The sequence below is a fragment of the Eurytemora carolleeae genome, unplaced genomic scaffold (assembly GCF_000591075.1).
Source record: "Eurytemora carolleeae unplaced genomic scaffold, Eaff_2.0 scaffold132, whole genome shotgun sequence".
Classification (NCBI taxonomy): domain Eukaryota; kingdom Metazoa; phylum Arthropoda; class Copepoda; order Calanoida; family Temoridae; genus Eurytemora; species Eurytemora carolleeae.
This window is the reverse complement of record NW_019396543.1, coordinates 260166-280319: the sequence shown is the minus strand read 5'-3', so window position 1 is coordinate 280319 and position 20154 is coordinate 260166. Positions and strand designations below refer to the sequence as shown.

Here is a 20154-nt window from a genome sequence, read left to right as displayed (position 1 = left end):
CTGAAATCATGTATTTGATCATATAGGCTTAACTATAATTACACAATTTAACACAATCAAGGCTATTAGAACTTCGCAGACTATTGCACCAAGAAAAGTTAAATTTTCAAATTAACCAGTACATAAATTAAGAAAAGGACTGCATATTAATGACGTTCACTTGGATAGTAGTAACAAGATATACAAATAAAATTACACAGCACGAATTATCGTTTTCATTTTAGTTTTGTTTTCAGTTTAGTTCATATCATTCAAATTTCGGGTTCAGTTATCAGCACATATCTATATAATAAAGCTCTTCGCTCATATATGTACATTTGAATATATTATATATATAATTTCTTAATCTCCAGATTAATAAATGCTTGTTCTCCTCTTGTTATTAATCTCCAGATAAATTAACCGATCGGGATTAAGGATATCCCATTCTAAAGTTATCAGCTCAGAACTGAAAACTTTAGAATGGTGGATATCAGGATTAATGCTTAATCCACTCTTTTTCTTAATATCCAGATTAAATATGGCTTGTTTTCCTCATGAATTTAATCTCCAGATAAGTCAACAGATCGGAATAAAGGATATCCCATTCTAAAGTTTACAGCTCAGAGCTGAAAACTTAATCCCGGTTACTTAATCTGAGTATCCAATGAACACGCTTTAGATTTTCTCCTTAAACTGTTCTTTCTTGGATGTAGTAGAGAAAAATCAAAAACAGGTTTTTAAAAATTAGAGAGTCAGAATATTTATCTTAAATGGCGCGCAAAATTTTAAATTTATCGGCTTTATATATGCGACTCTGATTGGTTGAATTTTATACACTTTTCAGGATACAAGGACAAGACTAGGTTAGTATCGATATTTAGAAAAAGAGAGGATCAAGCATTAATTTCGATATCCACCAATCTTAAGTTTTCAGCTCAGACCGTATAATTTATTTCTATGTGAGATTTTAACTACAAAATAAATATTTATAAGACAAGTTTATCAAAATAAAATTATCACGTTTATCACAAAGAAAACTTAATCCTTAGTATTTACTATCAAAGTGAACTTTAAGATCATTTAACATATACATTGCAGTGGGTCGCATTTATTACATGGATTGAATATCATACTCCTCCTTCACTTCATGCTTAGTGTCAACATGTCTTTTTAAGTTGCTTACATTAGATGCAGCATATTCACACATATCACAAGGATATTTCACTTCTTCATGTTTACTCTCTATATGGATTCTTAAATGACCTACTTGTGTTGCAGAGTATTCACATTTATCACACGGATATCTCACTTCTTCATGCTTATTTTCAATATGTCTTCTAAGATTACCAGCTGTAGTTGCAACAAACTCACATTTAGTGCAAGGATGTCTAACACCTTTGTGTTTACTCTCAATATGGATTTTAAGATTACTAGTTGTAGAAGAAGTGTGCTCACATTGATCACAAGGAAATCTCACTCCTTCATGCATTCTCTTAATATGCTGCTTCAGATCATTTTCTCTTGGTGCCGTGTACTCACATCTCTCACAAGGATATTTCAATCCTTCATGTTTGCTCTCAATATGGATTCTAAGAGCACTTGGTGTAGTAGCAGCGTGTTCACATTTATCACATGGATATCTCTTTCTCACTCCTTCATGTTTACTTTTAATATGTGTTCTAAGGTGACTTGCCAAAGATGCAGTAAAATCGCATTGAGAACACGGATAACTCACTCCTTCATGCTTATTCTCTATATGAAGTCTAAGATATCTAGACGAAGATGCACTGAACTCGCATTTATCACAAGGATATCTCACTCCTTCGTGTTTGTGCTTAATATGCATTTTTAGAATACTTGGTGTAATTGCAGCGTATTCACACTTATCACAAGGATATCTCAAGCCTATGTGCCTACTCTCAATATGTGTTTTGAGATCAGTTACTGTAGTCGCAATGTATTCACACATAACACAGGGATATCTGAGTCCATCATGCTTAATCTCCCTATGCGTTTTAAGATTTCCCGCTGTAGTCGCTGCGTACTCACACTTATCACAATGAAATCTCACTTCCTCATGTTTACTCTTAATATGGTTTCTAAGATAACTTTCTCTACTTGCAACATACTCACATTTATCACAAGGATATGTCACCCCTTCATGTACATTCTCAAAATGTCTTTTTAGTTCCCATTTAGTCGTTGAAGCGAACTCGCATTTGTCACAAGGATGTCTTACTCCTTCGTGTTTATTCTCTTTATGTCTTTTGAAATTACTCGCCGTAGTTCCTATGTATTCACATTTATCACAATGATATCTCACTTCCTCATGCTTATTTTCTTTGTGTTTTTTAAGATAAATTTCTTTGTGTGTTATATACTCACACTTATCGCAAGGATATTTCACTCCTTCATGTACACTCTGAATATGCTTTCTGATATAATGTGCAGAGGTTGAAGCGAAATCACATTTGTCACAAGGATATCTTACTCCTTCGTGTTTATTCAAAATGTGGTGTTTTAGACGATTTAATCTAGGCGTAGAGTACTCACATTTACCACATGGATAATTCCTTTCTTCTAGTTTCCGTTTCTTGTTCCTCTCTGTCAATCGGAAAGGATCGACCCCGTTACTAAAATCTAAACACAAACAAGTAAAACTTAATAAATACAATAGGGGCCTAAAAATTCAACAACGTTTAAAAAAAATATGAATGGGACATTTTTTGAGCAACTCGATAAATCAATAAGTATTTTTTGCTGCTATATGTTTTAGGACGATGTGTTGTTTATCCTACAATAATTTGTCCTACAATGAAACGTCATTTGCCCTACATTCCATTTGTTCTACACATCTGCTGACGTCCTACACTTTATATCAAATGTTAAAAAAGGATATAGTAGAAAATAAAAAATTAAAAATGTTGTAAATATTTTTTTATTATTCTGCCGAAAACAGTCGAAAGTTATGATTTTTTCGTCCGGCATTGTTTACATTCTCTAAATTGTTATATTCAAAATTTGAGCCGCGTCATGCTGTTCATAATGGTTTAAAATATTTGATCCTGTTTTTTTTTAAAGAAGAACATCTTATGAAGGTACAGTGTGCATAAACATTTTTTTTATTTCACAATCCCTCACGCAAATTATGACTTACTGCAATGTTTTCTACTAAAAGAATGTTAATGTTTGATTGTAGATCCTAAAAATCCCAGCTAATTATCACCTTAGAATTACCATTTTTCTTTAAAGAAAGTTATTTTTAGGAAGAAAACAACCTCTTACTTAATCGTAGTAAAGGATATAAACCATTATTTTATGTTTATCATGTTCTGAAAGTGTTTTAATAATAATCATTAAATTTCTAATTGGTCGTATCCACTCTAATGTTTTCCACCAGAACTCACTTAATTTTAACATTTTATGTCTCAAATTAAGAAAACTATGGTTTTTTAGTAACAAGAACACAAAAGTTGGGTTACTGAAGTGTGTGAGGTGAGGGACACATATTTTCCGTTCTTTGCTAAATTGTGACTAACTTTTGTTTTATTTTTCAAACAAAATCAAACCATACTAAATAACATGACGTTGCCTATATTTGAAGAAAAGTGTTTTAAGGCATAAAACTAATACATTTGAAAACACAGAAACAACGCCCGGAAGAAAAAAATGTGTGGTCGGATAAATAATGTTGAGTTGTGATATAATTAGTGGTGCAGACGAAAAAATCGTGTGATGAAAGCTGAAAATACTAGGATTCGAGCGCTTCGGGCCCCCTTCACTATTATTAACAACGGAATTGGTGGAGGTCTTCTTGTCTAATCAAGGGATGATCTCATTATTAAAGTTCAGGTATCTCCAAATTTGTTTAATCATTACTGAAACAAGAATAAAATGTCAATTTGTCTAGTTTACAGATCACCAAATTCTTCTGAAAACAATACTGAGCATCTTTTTAACTTGTTTAAATCTTCACCAAGTACAATTAACATGATAATAGGAGATTTAAACTTTCCAATATTGACTGGGAATTGGGGATGTAATCTTATACTAGCATGACAAGAAAACTTTTATACCCAACTGGTTGATTTTCCTACTCACATTAGAGGGAACACTCTGGACTTAGCTTCTGTAAATTGTCCTGATCCTGTTATTAGTGTTGAAAGTATTAGAAATGTAGGTTACAGTGATCACACATCTATCCTGATTGAAATGTATTTTGAACCAATGAGTTGTGGTGGTGATGACTTAATTAAGGACTATAAAAATACAGAGTCTTTTAAAGGGACTGTAGAGGAAAAATGAAAGGGGGAATAGGCTGAAAGCTAATCACTTTAGCTCTTGATCGCGACCCATGACCCTGTCTCGAGAAATTGATATAAAACTGTGTTAAAATTATACGAAAGTTCATATATGTAAAATTTAGAAAATCTTAAATTAAAATCACGTGACCAGAACCAATGGCAGAGCAGTATACTGGTCATGTGTCTCCGCCTGTATGACGTGACCACTTTAGTGCACTGCTATTGGTGGAGTTTCAGGTTAAGTAATACGGACGTATAAATAATATTATGAATTAAATCTATTAAAAATAGAAATAGCAAATATAAAATTAGAATCGGAGTAAATGTAAGTTACAATTAGCTTTCTCTGGGATATCATCGTTTTCAGTTTGGTTGCTTACTTGCTGTATATGATCTATTTAAACCTACTACTTTTATACAAAATTGTATATATATTAATTTTTGTATAAATTTGACAAAGTTGTATATCAATTTCTCGAAATAGGAACATCAGATATAACTTTCATGGGTCGCGATCGAGAGCTAAAGTGATTAGCTTTCAGCCTATATTCCCTTTCATTTTTCCTTTACAGTCCCTTTAAGTCAGAAAAAATTTTCACCTGCGGTGGGATTTTTTGTTCCTAATTATGAATCTTCTTGTTCCTAAAACATCCTGCTCCCCCCCCCCTCACTTAAATCCTGTATCCGCCCCTGCTTGGCCTGAATCTGATAAAGCAACCTTGGGAAAACATCAAAAATAAGCAGTTTAAATGGTTTCTGGCTGAACTAGTGCAACCTTTGCAGATAATTTAAAAAGTTAAATTTCCAGTCTTTAGAGGATCTGCGTGTTAGGTTTGACATGATCTAGGTGATCAAAATCATGAACTACCATTACAGAGTAAAACCAGAATAGTGTTGGGTTAAGGTTTACCAGAAACGTGTCTTAGCCTAAAACATTCTTTCCAACACAGTGAACAGTGATATAAGGAAATACGTTTTCAGTCAGAGACTGATTTCGAAGTGGAATGCTCCTCCTTCTAGAATTAAAGAATCAAGCTCTGCTATCAGTTTTTAACAAAGATATGATAAATACTTCTTTAAAACCAAAAATTGTATAATTTGTATGTTTTTATTGTAATGACGACCGCTTAATAGTTTTTATATGCTCATGTATATTAGATGGGATATGGCAAAAAAAGAAGGAACAAATCTATGTCAAAAAATAAAACAATGTTAAAGAATGAATAAAAGATAAAAGAAAAGAAAACAAGGGAAACAGGTAAAATATAAAAAAAAATCAATAGAACAAAAAGATGCGATGTCATCAAAAAAAAAATTTTTTTAAACAGAGGAACCCAAATTTTATATTATTCATACGTACATTCATTAAATCTGCCTTATTTTTACTATCAGAAGAACCACAAAAAAAACTTCTGATGCAGATTTATTATGTTAACCACTGTAACTCCTACTACACCCCTTTAGGGATCCTTGGAGTAATAAAAAAACTAAACTAAACTTAACTTTTAGCTTATTTTGGTATTTAAGTATTGTTCTAATTAAGTTATCATTTTTAGTCCTTCTCGAATTCTTGCAGATTTTTCAATTTAAGTTTTTGAGTTCTTAAAAATAATTACAAACGTCGGTCATTGCGAACGTTGGATCAGTGCAAACGTTAGACCTGTACAAACATCGGGCTACGGAAATATATTTCAATAAACTAAAAGATTAAGTTTACAATTTCGAAAATCCGCAATTTTCACATTTAAATCTCGCAATCTCACAAAGTCTGAGGCTGCAGGAAGAGGGGGGGGGGGGGTTGAGTATAGGGTAGAAGAAAATTAATTAATTTCAAGTTTATTCGGGTACTTTTTTCTTAAAAAGTGAGATTTTAAATTTATTCATTTTTCTTTTAACAATGAACGCAGGACAAAGTTTGTACTATTCCGACGTTTGAAAGCCCGACCTTTTCAGAATCTCTTCAATCTTCATTGTTTAATTTGAAAAAGTAGTGGGTTTTTATTTCATGCTGCAACTTGTTTTTACTCGGTGTTATCTCAGTTGACAACTGTGTAGTGTAAAAGTAAATAAAATGCGAATCTTGAAAACAAAATTTTATCAAACAAGTCGAACCTTCCACTTTAAAAATCTAACCCTAGAAATATTAGAGGAGATTTACTCTCACGAGTTTTTAACCCACAAAGAGCTCTCATTTTTAATACAATTACTCTGAATCTGTTTAACTTGAGACATTAATCATAAAGAGGATTTAAATTAAAGTCTTACCTTTAGTTTCGGTTATTTCAACTTTTACATCTTCTTCCTTTATGTAAACAGATGGCGGGATTTCTTCCTTTGTGTAAACAGATGGCGGGATTTCTTCCTTTGTGTAAACAGATGGCGGGATTTCTTCCTTTATGTCAACAGATGGCGGGATTTTTTCTTTTATATGAACAGATGGATTGATTTCTTCCTTGATGTAATCAGATGGTTCACTTTCTTCTTTTATGTAAACAGTACATGTGTCCTCTAAAGGACCCGTGTCCTCTACAGAAGAGGACGGAGGGATTTCTTCTTGAATCTCTTCTTTAATCACGACATTCTCCAAAATATTTTCCTCCTTAAAGATTTCGGCCATTCCCTCTGAAATTTAAGAATTTATTTTTACAAAGTTTACATAAACATTTTCATCATTTAGTTTTGTTTAATTTAAACATTCCAAAAAATGTACGGCCGCAGAATTTCTTCTGGAATTTTAGGGCTAAGAACTATCAACCCTCATGCATCTAGGACACTATGTTTAGGATTTTCCTGCAGATCTGCACATCCTAAGTCAGTGAGAAAAACGTCCACATTATATAGTACTCCCTTATGTTTCCAAGATTTATTTCTAGTTGTTCGATAACCAATGCTCAGAAATAATTACCTAAAATGTTCATCCTAGAGTTTCTCGAACAAAAAATAATGAAAAAAATTTACAATTTAATCCTGTTAAACATTGGTGCATGTCGTTCATTTCCTAAATCAATAACTAAAAGAAAATTACTTAATAATTTTTACCATAATCAAAAAATACCAAAAAAAAAAAACTATTTAAAACTTGCATAAATTTTCAATACACATACAATAAAACAAGACATTTATCTATATATAAATTTGGCTTGTCTGTCTGTTTGTTTGTATCCAATACACGTCAAAACGGCTGAACCGATCGGGTCCAAATTTTTTGTGTGACATCACGTGACCACAGGGAAGGTTTATGAATGATAAAAAAAAATTTTAAAAATGTGTTTTAAAGGTTTTTAATTTTGTAAAAAAGTTTAAATTCTTAAAAATCCGCGATTTTTTTTATAACTCCGCAAAATTTTTTTCTTCTTTGTTTTAAAATGTTAACAAAAAGAACATGTTCACAATTTAAATTTTTAAGCATTTACACAAAATTTGAAACGTTAATATGGGAATTACAGGGATATATATCCTTATTTCGTTGCTAGGGGGAATGACAAAATTAACATTATAATAAATTAAAATAATTAAAACCAAAGTTTTTACACAGTTTTTTATACTTTTTATCAACCGAAAATTTTAAACCATAACAAAGATTTGCGATCTGCATGACTGAATTACATCTGGGGTGGGGGGGGGGGGACTGATTTCTAAAAACAAATATGATGAAATTATTAGTGCTTAATCTCAGTATAAGGAATATGGAGACCATCGTGGAGATTTAAGTACAAGTAAAGTCCATAATCCAAATAACATGGCCACGTAAGTGACTCTGTATGAGTGACTACATCAAGTAATTAAGGAATCAAGGTGGGACATGATTTTTTCAGAAAATATAAACACTTTCAAGTTTTATTACATTACCTAGAGGATTTATTATTACCGCGAGCTTTGAAGCGTGTAAAGTAACAATAAATAAATATTTACAGATTGTAGAACATAAGTAATAATTTCAAAATTTAGTCAAACACGAACCTTAAAATAGTAGTGCTTAGGATTCATTTAATTTTGATGCGGATCCGGATCCTGGATCCGCACTGGAAAAAAATGGATCCGGATTTCTTTAAGATTTACTGAATTTTTTAAACACAAAATAATTTTCAAATTTATTTGTTTTCTTTTTTTCGCTTATTTTCATCCTAAAACTTGATAAACAATTCAAAAATGAGGACATTTTTATAATCTCTCTTTTTTCAAAAGTTCAGATTTGGGTTTTAGGAGTAAAAAAGTTTTTTTTCCAGTTTTTTATTGATATTTTATCTCTTGGATCCGGATCCGTGGATCCGCATATTTTTGCGGATCCGGATCCGGATCCAAAAAGCACTGTAAAATAGTCAATGCTTTGTGAGACGATGCTTTTTTAAATGTGATAAGCTTGTTGCACTGTATTCACATTTATCACAAGGATAATTTACTAGATTGTGTTTAGTTTTAACGTGTCGCTTTAAATACCTTTCGGTAGTTCCAACATATTCACAATCCATACACGGGTATTTATCATTCTTGTGTTTACTCTGAATGTGAGACTTCAGATGCACAGTTGAAGTTGCAGAATGATTGCACTGGTCACATGGATATCTCACGCCATCATGCTTTGCTTTAGTGTGATGTATTAGATTGCTTTTTGTGGTTGCAACATATTCACATTTATCGCAAGGATAAGTTATTCCCTCGTGAACTGTCTCAATATGTAACTTCAAATGCCCACTCTGATAAGCCTTGTAATCACAAAGTGAACAGGAATATCTTTTCGGGCCTCCGTGTTTGCTATCATTGTGTTTTCTTAAATCTCCTGGTTTATTTGCCATATAATCGCATTCAGTGCAAGGATATCTTACTCCTTCGTGCTTACTCTTTTTATGATGATGAAGATAACTTGCCGTGGTGGCAGAAAACTCACACTCATTGCATGGAAACATCACGTTTTCATGTTTGCTGTAAACATGCTGCTTCAGATTGATTGCAGAGGTTGATGCGTAATCACACTGATCACAAGGATATCTTATCCCATCATGTTTAGATTCAACATGTTTCTTCAAAGTGCGTGCTGTAGCTGCGGAATAATCACACTGGACACAAAAATGGTTATATCCTTGATGTTTACTTTTTATGTGACTCCTCAGACCCCTAGGTGTAGTTGCTTCATAACTGCATTGGTCACAGGGATATCTCACTCCTTCGTGAACAGACATTATATGGCTTCTTAGATCTTCCTTTTTAACACCGGTGTAATCACATTTATCACAAGGATATCTCACTCCCTCGTGTATACTCTCTATATGAAATGTTAGATAACTTTTTCTTGAAGCAGTGTATTCACATCTATCACATGGATATCTAACCCCTTCATGTCTTGTATTAACATGAATTCTAAGATTACCTACGGTAGTTGCAGCGTATTCACACTTTTCACAAGGATATCTCACTCCCTTGTGTTTACTTTCAACATGTCTCTTCAGAGCTTTTGCATTCATTCCAACATATTGGCACTCATCACAAGGAAACCTTATTGTTTCCTCTCGACCTTCTTGTTCTCCACTAGTTATCAAAGCCTGCTGAGGGGTTTCTAAGCCTCCATCCTTCTTTTCTTTGTCAAGTGCAACTGGCAAGGGAGACACCCAACAAACAATATTTTCTTCTGAAATAAATTTGCGTTTGTAAAAACTTATCAATCTGAATACTTTGGTATTATATATATACACAAATATTATATACATGAGCAAAGAGATTTATAATATAGAAATATCAATAGGTATATTAACTTACGTAGATTTGAGAGCAAATGAACAGTTCAGGAAATGCATCCTCGGATGTCAAGCTATTGTGTATTGTACATTTGAATACATTTCGTACTGAAACGATAAAAAACGATTGCGGTGTGTTTTGTTTACAACAACATTTCAAAACGTTTACGATAACTTCTTGCCCTACAATATTCATACATCATGATTTTGTTTTCCTTTGCAGTACGAATTGATCCCAGATGTTCAAGAGCTTGATATTACTGTATTAATTATTTTGAGAAAAACTAGAGAGAGAAGGCACCATCTAGCCCTTTAAGTTTGATTATTAAGAAGGGATAAAAAAAAATCCTGCTGAGCCACTTAATCACTTTAAATTTGGTTTAATGCTTAACTAACTCAACTTCCAGGAAAAATTCTGAAGGGGGGGGGGCTCCACAATCCACATTTCCCTCTCTACTCTCCTGAACATCTTACCCCCCCCCCCTGGAAAATATCATAAGTCGCCTCAAAATCTACATAATTTCATATGTATATGTATATTCATGTCAAAACTATTTCGACATGAATGAAAATTAAAATGATGAAGATGATTAAACTGTAAGTGAAAAATACCTTTAATTTCCATCTTGGGGTTTATATCTTGTTCTTCTCCATTGCTTGTATCTTGTATACTAGAGAATGGAAGAATATCATCCTTATCTTCATTCATCTCTTCTTTTATTGGAAAATAATCCATATCAACTTCAACTTTTATATTTTCCTCCATTTTCTCTGGAACATGTTATTATTTGAAATCATTCAAATTAGAGAAAAAAGATGGGGTCCGTCCTAGAGAACGATTTTTGGACCCCCCCCCCGAGCCCCCTCCCCGACTCCTATCAATTTTGTACATGACCACTTATTTTTCAGCAAAAATGTTTTTTTTATCAGACAGACTAGGAAACCGAGCGCCGCGGCCAAATGATCAATTATATCCATGTACAAANGGGTGGGCCTGGGGGGGTCCAAAAATCGTTCTCTAGGAAATTACCAAAAGATGGTTCAAACTTTAGCAATTTTAGTGAATCGCGAATTTTCTTAAATTAGTTTAGGTGCTTACTTTAAAATTTTGTGTTGCTTTTTTAAAAAAAATTTAATAAATTATGGATCTCAGGTCGAAATTTTGGTAATTTCCTGGAGAACGATTTTTGGACTCTAATTAGCAACATAAGATCTGAAATCGAGAGCACTACTCATGAGCCCAAAAAGTTAACTTTTCTCCTAATAAATAAAGTAAAAATTGTTGACCGATCGAGCTCCAGTCTTCCAGATTTCTAAATCCAATTTCAGTTTCAATGTTATTATTTTGTTTCAGTGTACAGCGAGTACAGCGCATCACCGCCAGTTGAATCTAAAATCAGTGAAGACGACATTTCAAATTAACTCTTTCACTCTCGATTTCTGCATTATTATTCCCTAGAAAAGTGCTTATCATCCTACCTGTCCCATAGTACTGTACGAATAATCTCTTAAATTCTTTCTTTCAAATTTTAAGCTATAAATAAATTGACTATTTTAATCTGCATAATAAATTCAAACTATAGGCTATAGGACGTAAAACTTCCTCTACCAACTTAAAGTGCAGCATTTCATGCCCCTGCAACAGTTCATCCCCCTGAACGTTTTTCATTTCGACACTCGATAGTCAATTTTTTAACCTTGTTCACTTGTTTCAAACCCTTTGATATTGGTAGATGTCAAAGTCTACTACAGTCAACAAGAATGGGTTCACACCCTTTGCTATTGGTAGATGTCAAAGTCTACTACAGTCAACAAGAATGGGTTCACACCCTTTGCTAATGGTAGATGTCAAAGTCTACTACAGTCAACGAGTTTGGGTTCACACCCTTTGCTATTGGTAGATGTCAAAGTCTACAACAGTCAACAAGAATGGGTTCACGTACCCTTTGCTAATGGTGGATGTCAAAGTCTACTAGAGTTAATAAGAATTGTTTTACACCCTTTGCTATTGGTAGATGTCAAAGTCTACTAAAGTCAACAAGAATGCGTTCACACTCTTTGCTAATGGTGGATGCCAAAGTCTACTTTAAGACTTAATGAGAATACATCGCTAATTTTTAATCAATATGTATTTATGAGTTCAATGAATGCATTCCTTAAAATGTTTTGATTATTTGAGTGCTGACTAATTATCTACTTGTAAATGCACAATGAATGTATATTTAGTTGAGATTTCAATATGTATAGTTTGTTTCAACAAATACCGATCAGAACAAAATTATCAAACATTATATTTTCAATTGGCTCATATTAGATTTTCTTTTGTGTTTTGTTTTTAGCTAACCCATCATACATTAATATTTTGTATTTTGCGTTTGAAAATAAATACTATGTATGTGTATAATTATAATACACCCCTGTAAAGTATACCGATATATCCTGTAACCCGATATACACCTGCCTGTATCCTGAACCCTGGTATACTCTTATATTCTGGTATATACCTGTATCTTGGTATATTCCTGTATCCTGGTATACCTCTGTTTCCTGGTATTTCCCTGTATCCTCGTGTACCCCTCACCCTGTATCCTGGTATACCCCAGTGTCCTGGTATATCCCTGTATCCTTGAATACCCCTGTATCCTGGTCTATTCATGTATCCTGGTATTTCCCTGTATCCTGGATTCCTGGTATACCCCTGTGTCCTGGTATATCCCTGTATTCTAGAATATCCCTGTATCCTGGTCAATTCATGTATCCTGGTATATCCCTGTATCCTGGTATATCCCTGTCTACTGGTATATCCCTGTATCCTGATATATTCCTGTATCCTGGTATACCCTGTATCTTGATATACCCCTGTATACCCGTGGTATCCTGGTTTGTCCCTGTATAGTGATATACCCCTATATCATGGTATACTACTGTATCCTGTTATGTCCCTGTATCCTAGTTATTAAGGAATATATTAATGATGAATTGTTTACATTTATCCTGTGTCCTGTATCCTGTAACCTGGTATACCCCTGTATCCTAGTATCCTGGAATGTTTTCATGATTCATTTTTTACATGTATCCTGTATCCCTGCATCCTGGTTTATCCCTGTATCCTGGTATACCCCTGTATCCTAGTATCCTAGAATGTTTTAACGATGAATTGTTTACATGTATCCTGTATCCCTGTATCCTGGTAAATCCCTGTATCCTGGTTACCCCTGTATCGAAGTATCCTGGAATGTATTAATGATGAATTGTTTACCTGTATCCTGTATCCTGGTATAAGCCTGTTTCTTAGTATCCTGGAATGTTTTAATGATGAATTGTTTACATGTATCCTGTATCCTGTAACATGGTATACCCCTGTATTCTGGTATACCCCTGTATCCTGGTATACCCTTGTATCCGAGTATCCTGGAACGTAGTATAATGATGAATTGTTTACATGCATCCTGTAGATGCCTGATATGTTATTAAGCTCCAGGCTCAACTTGAACTTGAAGTAATGAACTGTAATTGTATTCGTTAAGTGGATTATTTACAGGTTGTTCCACCAACATATTACAATTGAAGGACGACTTATTTATTTATTAAATATTGATTAGCCAATCAATGAAAAGTGTTTATCAAAAAAGATTGAACTATTAAAATTAAATGTAAACCTACGTTGTTAATAAGAGAAAAACGTTTGTTGTTAATAATTTGTACCCTGAACCGTCCTAGCTGGTAAACCCTTAAAAGACTGTGGGTCTATAGCCTACATGTATAGTCATTCAAAAAATAGACTGCAATTTTTAATGTTTATGGCACAACACATGCTGGGAAGGTTTTCTTTTAAAAATGCAAAAACTGTCTGGAAAAGCTATAAACTAAAGTTTTGGTTTTTGACAAATAAAAAGCTGTGAGACACGTGTTTATATATCTATTTTTAAAAGCTGTGAGACACATGTTTATATATCTATTTTTAAAAGGTTATCGGAAAAAATTGAGCTTTTTTCACACACCGACCAGTCTTTTTTTACCTTTTGACATGTCAATGATTTGATAAAACTTTGAATAGTTTCTGAAAATTAAAACTATTAGGAAACGAGATTATTTTTAAGATAAAACGTGTTTACTGAGAAAAATTTTACGACGAAATCAGATTCAAGTGGAAAAGTTGGTTTAACGCGTATTTTTTGCCAAAATTATACGCAAGATGGGCGTCCATGTGCAAAATTGAAAAAAAAACAGTGAAATGATTGTAGTCTTCCTTCTGTCTTGTTTAACTGTTCTTGTCTGCGCTATAAAATTTAGATGTATTAACGGGGGGGGGGGGGGCTATTGGGGCAAAGCCCCTCGAAAAGTAAAAACTACAATTATTGGGGTATTTCGTTCTGTGTATTTTGCAACAAGTTCATATTGAAAATTTAGCAGATTGCCAAAAATTAATTGATTAGTGTAGTGTGTAGTGTATGTAAATTAATTGATTAGTGTAGTGTGAAGTGTATGTAAATTAATTGATTATAGTGTAGTGTGTAGTGTATGTAAATTAATTGATTAGTGTAGTGTGAAGTGTATGTAAATTAATTGATTAGTGTAGTGTGTAGTGTATGTAAATTAATTGATCAGTGTAGTGTGAAGTGTATGTAAATTAATTGATTAGTGTAGTGTGTAGTGTATGTAAATTTTTTATAATTTGTAACAAAGGAATTGAGTATTTGCCCAAAAGACTGATTTTCTAAGCGCTATATCTTTGCGACCAGGTTCTGAGACCTGTGATATTTCAGACTATGAATTACGTTCATCAAATAATCTAGTTTTGAAATATCAATGGCTTTCACCATCAGGTTGTAAAGATATCGGGAAATTAAAATCGATCACAGTTTGTGACAAAAACTCAATTCCTTTGTCTAAACAGAAGGTAACAAAATTGTTACCTTTTTAGCTTTCTATATTACTTATAAAAAAATGCAAACTTATCTAAAGGTAACAAAAAGAAAGCTGAAGGTAGTGGATGGGGGGAGGGTGGTTGTCAGTCATCGACACTTTCATTAAATATTTATTTTCAGGCATGGTAAAGCCTTGGTAAAAATTAAGGATGATTGAGCTTGCAATTGATAAAAAAGGCAACGTTTTGAGATACGGCGACATGTTCTTAACTTCTAACCTTTGGTTTACCCTTTGATATGAAAATTGTAAAGTTTAAATTTTTGCCCTTGACAGATGATAAACAGGCACATTTCTCAGCTAAATAAAGGAAAAGCATGACTAGCAAAAAGTTTGAATGTACAGAGACTCTGAGAAATAATATTTTATATAGTATTATTAACCCTGGCAAAATGTCAAACCTAGAAGAAGGACAAAATAGAAATTGACTCAAAAAAAGGATTTAGAAAAATGTGTTTAAGAAAAATAATAAGTTAAAGGTTTATTGAGTACATTTCTGAAAGGTCCATGACAGCTACAGTTTAACCCAGATCTTTGGCAACAGCCAAAGAATTTATAAAATGTCGTCATGACAATTTTTCAATCGGTTTTATACTAGATCATTACTGAATCTCATTAATTCTAAAAATAAATAAATATTCATAAAATATGCGGGAAAGAGTTATTTAGTTTCTTCATATTCTCCATTTTTTTGGAATCTCTTAAATCAAAATCTACACAAATGTTAAGACCCCCAAAAAGGAAACTCGAAGGTTTCGTTCAACGATACTCTTTTAAATTTCGGGCTCTGGTCGAATTTCAACTAGCCAGGGCAAGCAGTACAGTACAAATACAGACTACATGAGACAAAACGGGACTGTAAGCTAAATGAATGATCCCCTGCTAGCGAAAGGAATTGAGTCTTTGCCACAAACTCTGATTTACTAATCCCTATATCTATGCAAACAGTTGTCGTTGACCTTAGATGTTTTAAACAATGGGTTATGTTAGATCAAGTAATCTAGTGTTTAAAATATCAAAGTTTTACACCACCAGGTTTCAAAGATTAATATCATATTTGAGGTTGTTACAAGGACCCAATTCCTTTATCTGTCCTAAGTTTTGGTTAAATTGTATGAAAACTATTCATCAACTATACAGACCGGGTCGACCTTACTTACTTATTTTTTTGTAGCCCTTTATATAAACTATATAAATACCAAATCAAGCTTTTTTTACCTGCACTTTTAAAGAAGCAAAGAGCTGACCAAGAACAAGCACATTGTTTTTACTAAAGGTTAAAAACTAAGTCGACACCCACTTTATAGTTTAAATAAAATAAGTAGCTATGTAGCTATCTGTAGCTATCTGTAGCGATCTGTAAAAGATCATTTATTCAAAAATTCTTTATAAAAGAATAAAAAATTGGAACTTTTGCTCTTTAGAAAAATAAAACAAAACAAAAAGTCCAAAGAAATTAAATCTTTTCCACAAATTCTGATTTTTTAATCCCTATATCTCTGCAATTTCTACCCGATGTCATAGACCTTGGATATTTTAATTATGAATTCAGAGCTGAATCCTGATCGGCAAATTAATTTGGAGATTAATAACAAGAGGAGAACAAGTGTTCTTTAATCTGGAGATTAAGAAAAAGAGTGAATCAAGCATTAATCCCGATATCCACTATTCAAAAGTTCCCAGCTCTGTTAGATCAAATAATCTAAGTTTGAAATATCAAAGGTTTACATGCACTTTCAGATGAAAAGATTTGAAAATTTAAGTTACTGGCAAAGACTCGATTATCATTTATATAAATATGGATGACTTTTTAATCTTATTTTTAACTTTAATTTTAATTATATTTATTTTTATTTTTATTTTTATTTCCAAACCTGAGAACGTCAAAGATAAGAGCAATTAGCCTCTCGGCATGGGTCCGGTGTTCAAGGAGCACCGGACAGGATGTGTATTGTGTGTCCTGTCTGGAAACATAAAACTGGAGCCGGTGCTCCTTTACCTTAAAACACATACTGACGGCTGATTGTTTACAGCAAGGACTGCATTTTTTAACAAAATTTTAAAAAATATTTTCATTTAAAGTTCTTCAAATTCAATTTTTATATTTATTTTTATTACAGGAAACTGCAACGTATAGAAAACCCGATGTCATCTTTAGATTATTTTAATTTCTATTTTTAATTTTATTTGTATTTTTAATTTTACGGTTGATTTTTGTTTAAAAAAGGCTAAAATGATAATTTTGATACGCTTGAATAAAAGCTCAGAATGACTGTAAGATGGCCATTCTAGGCATCCAGAAACTTTCTAGATTCAATCTGGAGACGATAAGCCTTATATTAATAGAAATAGTTATAAGCTAGAGGGTTTTGTTTTGAGATGTTGGATTCACGGTCGTAACTAGGAGGGTGCAATGACGAATTTGCACCCCCCCCCCCTTTATTTAGATAAGTTGCATGGTATAATCTTCTCTTGAAAAATTGAGATATTAGCATTTAAAATTTACTAAATTTGTTATCATCCTGTATACTGTATTGTGAGGGAGGGAAGGCACAAATTTGTTCGACCACAAATTACGTCACAACTTACCATTATTTCTTCCGTTTTTTTCGTCCGGCTTATTTTACAATCTTTTTTTACGCACTTTAAATTTTGAGCCACATCATGGTTTTAACTATTTTATTCTGCTTTTTTGTTTAAAGAAGAACAAATTGTACATAAAACAATACATGCAAATCTTAGTTTCACAACCCGTCAAAACAAATTAAAACCAATTGTTATGTTCCCTACTAAAAAATGTCAATTTTTAGTTGAGGATCCAAAAAGTCCCAGCGCACTATCCCCTAAAAGTTGCAGTTTATGAGTAAAATAAGAAAACATTATTTCCGCACAAAATATAGGTGTGGTTCGGACGAAATATAGGTGTGGTACACATATTTTTCTTTTTTTGCTAAATTGGGCTTAAATATCTTTTAATTTTTTGAACAAAATGCATTTAAGATACAATTAAACCATAAATTGAATGGCATAACGTTGCCTAATTTTGAAAAAAAGTGTTTAAAGGCATAATTAAAAATACATTTGAAAACACAGAAGCATCGCTTAGACGAAAAAAGCTGTGGTCGGTAGAAATAATGGTGAGTTGTGGCGTCATTTGTGGTGCGGACAAAAAAAATGGTGTGGTGTGCCTTCCCTTGCTTGTATTGTGTTTATGCTGTGTTCGAACAATTCTTTATTATAATAGCTGTTCCCTCAGACCAACAAAATTAAACCTTCTTTGAAAAATATTTGTCCTATGGGGTAAGATTTTCTGATCGAACTGATGCTGTTTGTTTGTACATCAAGAAATACACACATAAAATGTAGTAAATATGTTCCTGTGTGTATCATAAAATCCAAATATTTAAAGTTTGCAGAAACGTTAATTGCCTCAGTGTTAATATTTTGTCCAGACAGTTAAAACTCAGTATACGTAAATAGTAATATCATTTTTGCATCCATCTTTAAAAATGATCAATGTAAATTTGTTTGTATAAAATTAAATAAACATCAAACGTCTAGTTAGTTTTAATTTCTATATCCTTCTAAAACTTTTTTAAACTCATAAAATTTATAGTTTTACATTGTTATACAGGTTACAAATTAACAGATGTAGTTTATACTCCAATATTATGCATTGCCTTCAACCTTAACAAATAACAATACGTAATAAACCATTCTTAATTTCAATGCAGTTTTCTTTCTTGATTTATATTTCACGTTAAACTAAAGTATATATTGCACGCTAAACTAAAGTAATATTGCAAGTTAAAATAAGTAATATTGCACGTTAACCTAAAGTATATTTGGACGTTAAACTAAAGTGTATATTGCAAGTTAAATTAAAGTATATATTGCACGTTAACTAAAGTAATATTACACGTTAAACTAAAGTATATATTGCACGTTAAACTAAAGTATGTATTGCACGTTAAACTAAATTATATATTGCACGTTAAATTAAAGTATGTATTGCAGGTTAAACTAAAGTATATATAACACGTTAAACTAAAGTATATATTGCACGTTAAACTAAAGTATATATTGCACGTTAAACTAAAGTATATATTGCACGTTAAACTAAAGTATATAGTGCACGTTAGACTAAAGTATATATTGCATGTTAACCAAAGTATATATTGCACGTTAAACTTAAGTATATATTGCACGTTAAACTAAAGTATGTATTGCACGTTAAACTAAAGTATATATTGCACGTTAAACTAAAGTATATATTGCACGTTAAACTAAAGTATATATTGAACGTAAGATTGATATTTTATATGTTTTTAATAATTATAACTCCTCCTAGAAGTGCTATTGAGAAGAACAAATGAAAATTAAAGGCTACATGGAAACTGGCCTAGAGGAAACCGACTAGGTATCCGATCCAATTATCGGGTAGTTTTCACTTCCCATCCACGTCTAACCCCAATTCATCTCCACATACCCAGTCTAACCTATTTTCAGCTCTTATCATTTTAGATCGATAAAATCTTAGGTTTATAGTTTACTTTATAGGTGACAGGTCAGATCGATACAAATACGTCAGACGAGTGGAGATCAATTAATTTTTATTTAATGTTCATGATGTCTTGTCCAAAAAAATGTCAATTTTTTCCATTTAAAAAATCCATTTATATATATACAGGAAAATCCGTGAAAACGTTTGTTTTCATCGGAAAACGATAAGAAGATAGCGCCTTGAAAATAATCATTTGAAAGCTAAAATTGTAAATCTATAGCTAAAATTGCCTATGCTGTGAAAATGTATATAAAGCAAACATTAGTTAATATATGTTTGTTAACAAAAATTATAAAAAATGTTAATTATTTCATGATTACAGCGCGACCAATACATTTCCGGTATTAAATAATATTGTATCCTCGAGATTTCATTGTTAAATTCTTGGTTCCGTATACGCCCATGTGTCACGTTAAATACTTAGTTTCGTAAATGCCCGGTGTCACGTTAACATATGCTGAACCTAAAAATAAATTGTGTAATAAGTTTTTAATGAAAGAAATGCATAAAAATAAATTCTGTTTTCCTGTTAAAATTAAAACTTCTATGTAAATACACAATTTATTATGAAATTTAATGTCATAAACTGTAACATGTAGACGTAGTATAATCACGACATGTTTATTCCGCAGATATTTTCTCACGTTAC

At 32.4% G+C, this 20154-nt stretch overlaps 2 protein-coding genes across 5 annotated transcripts; both read right to left on the bottom strand.

The window, feature by feature from the left end:
- Positions 1 to 9: 9 nt before the first annotated feature.
- Positions 10 to 6904, bottom strand: LOC111705193 (zinc finger protein 431). Of its 2 annotated transcripts, XR_002765961.1 has the most exons (3): positions 6552 to 6904; positions 1039 to 2622; positions 10 to 159 (listed from the first exon to the last, which is right to left on the bottom strand). XR_002765961.1 is itself a non-coding variant. In XM_023477663.1 (2 exons), the coding sequence occupies exons 1-2, from the start codon at positions 6901 to 6903 to the stop codon at positions 1094 to 1096; spliced, it is 1881 nt and encodes a 626-aa protein (XP_023333431.1). In that variant the 5' UTR covers position 6904; the 3' UTR covers positions 925 to 1093. The 2 variants fall into 2 exon arrangements, 1 of the variants encoding a protein (XP_023333431.1); XM_023477663.1 differs by lacking the exon at positions 10 to 159 and having other exon boundaries at positions 925 to 2622.
- LOC111705192 (zinc finger protein 431) lies at positions 6821 to 10786 on the bottom strand. Of its 3 annotated transcripts, none has more exons than XM_023477661.1 (3): positions 10628 to 10786; positions 8724 to 9909; positions 6821 to 6908 (listed from the first exon to the last, which is right to left on the bottom strand). In XM_023477661.1, the coding sequence occupies exons 1-3, from the start codon at positions 10779 to 10781 to the stop codon at positions 6887 to 6889; spliced, it is 1362 nt and encodes a 453-aa protein (XP_023333429.1). In that variant the 5' UTR covers positions 10782 to 10786; the 3' UTR covers positions 6821 to 6886. The 3 variants fall into 3 exon arrangements, with proteins under 3 accessions (XP_023333429.1, XP_023333430.1, XP_023333428.1); XM_023477662.1 differs by lacking the exon at positions 6821 to 6908 and adding an exon at positions 10038 to 10123 and having other exon boundaries at positions 8513 to 9909; positions 10628 to 10717; XM_023477660.1 differs by lacking the exon at positions 6821 to 6908 and having other exon boundaries at positions 8513 to 9909.
- Between the last annotated feature and the right edge of the window lie 9368 nt (positions 10787 to 20154).

Coding starts and splice junctions, on each gene's coding strand:
- LOC111705193 (XM_023477663.1), bottom strand. CDS start 6,903: ATGGCCGAAATCTTTAAGGAGGAAAATATTTTGGAGAATGTCGTGATT. Junction 2,623..6,551: donor TGAAATAACCGAAACTAAAG/GTAAGACTTTAA, acceptor GTTTGTGTTTAG/ATTTTAGTAACGGGGTCGAT.
- LOC111705192 (XM_023477660.1), bottom strand. CDS start 10,781: ATGGAGGAAAATATAAAAGTTGAAGTTGATATGGATTATTTTCCAATA. Junction 9,910..10,627: donor CCCCAAGATGGAAATTAAAG/GTATTTTTCACT, acceptor AATTTATTTCAG/AAGAAAATATTGTTTGTTGG.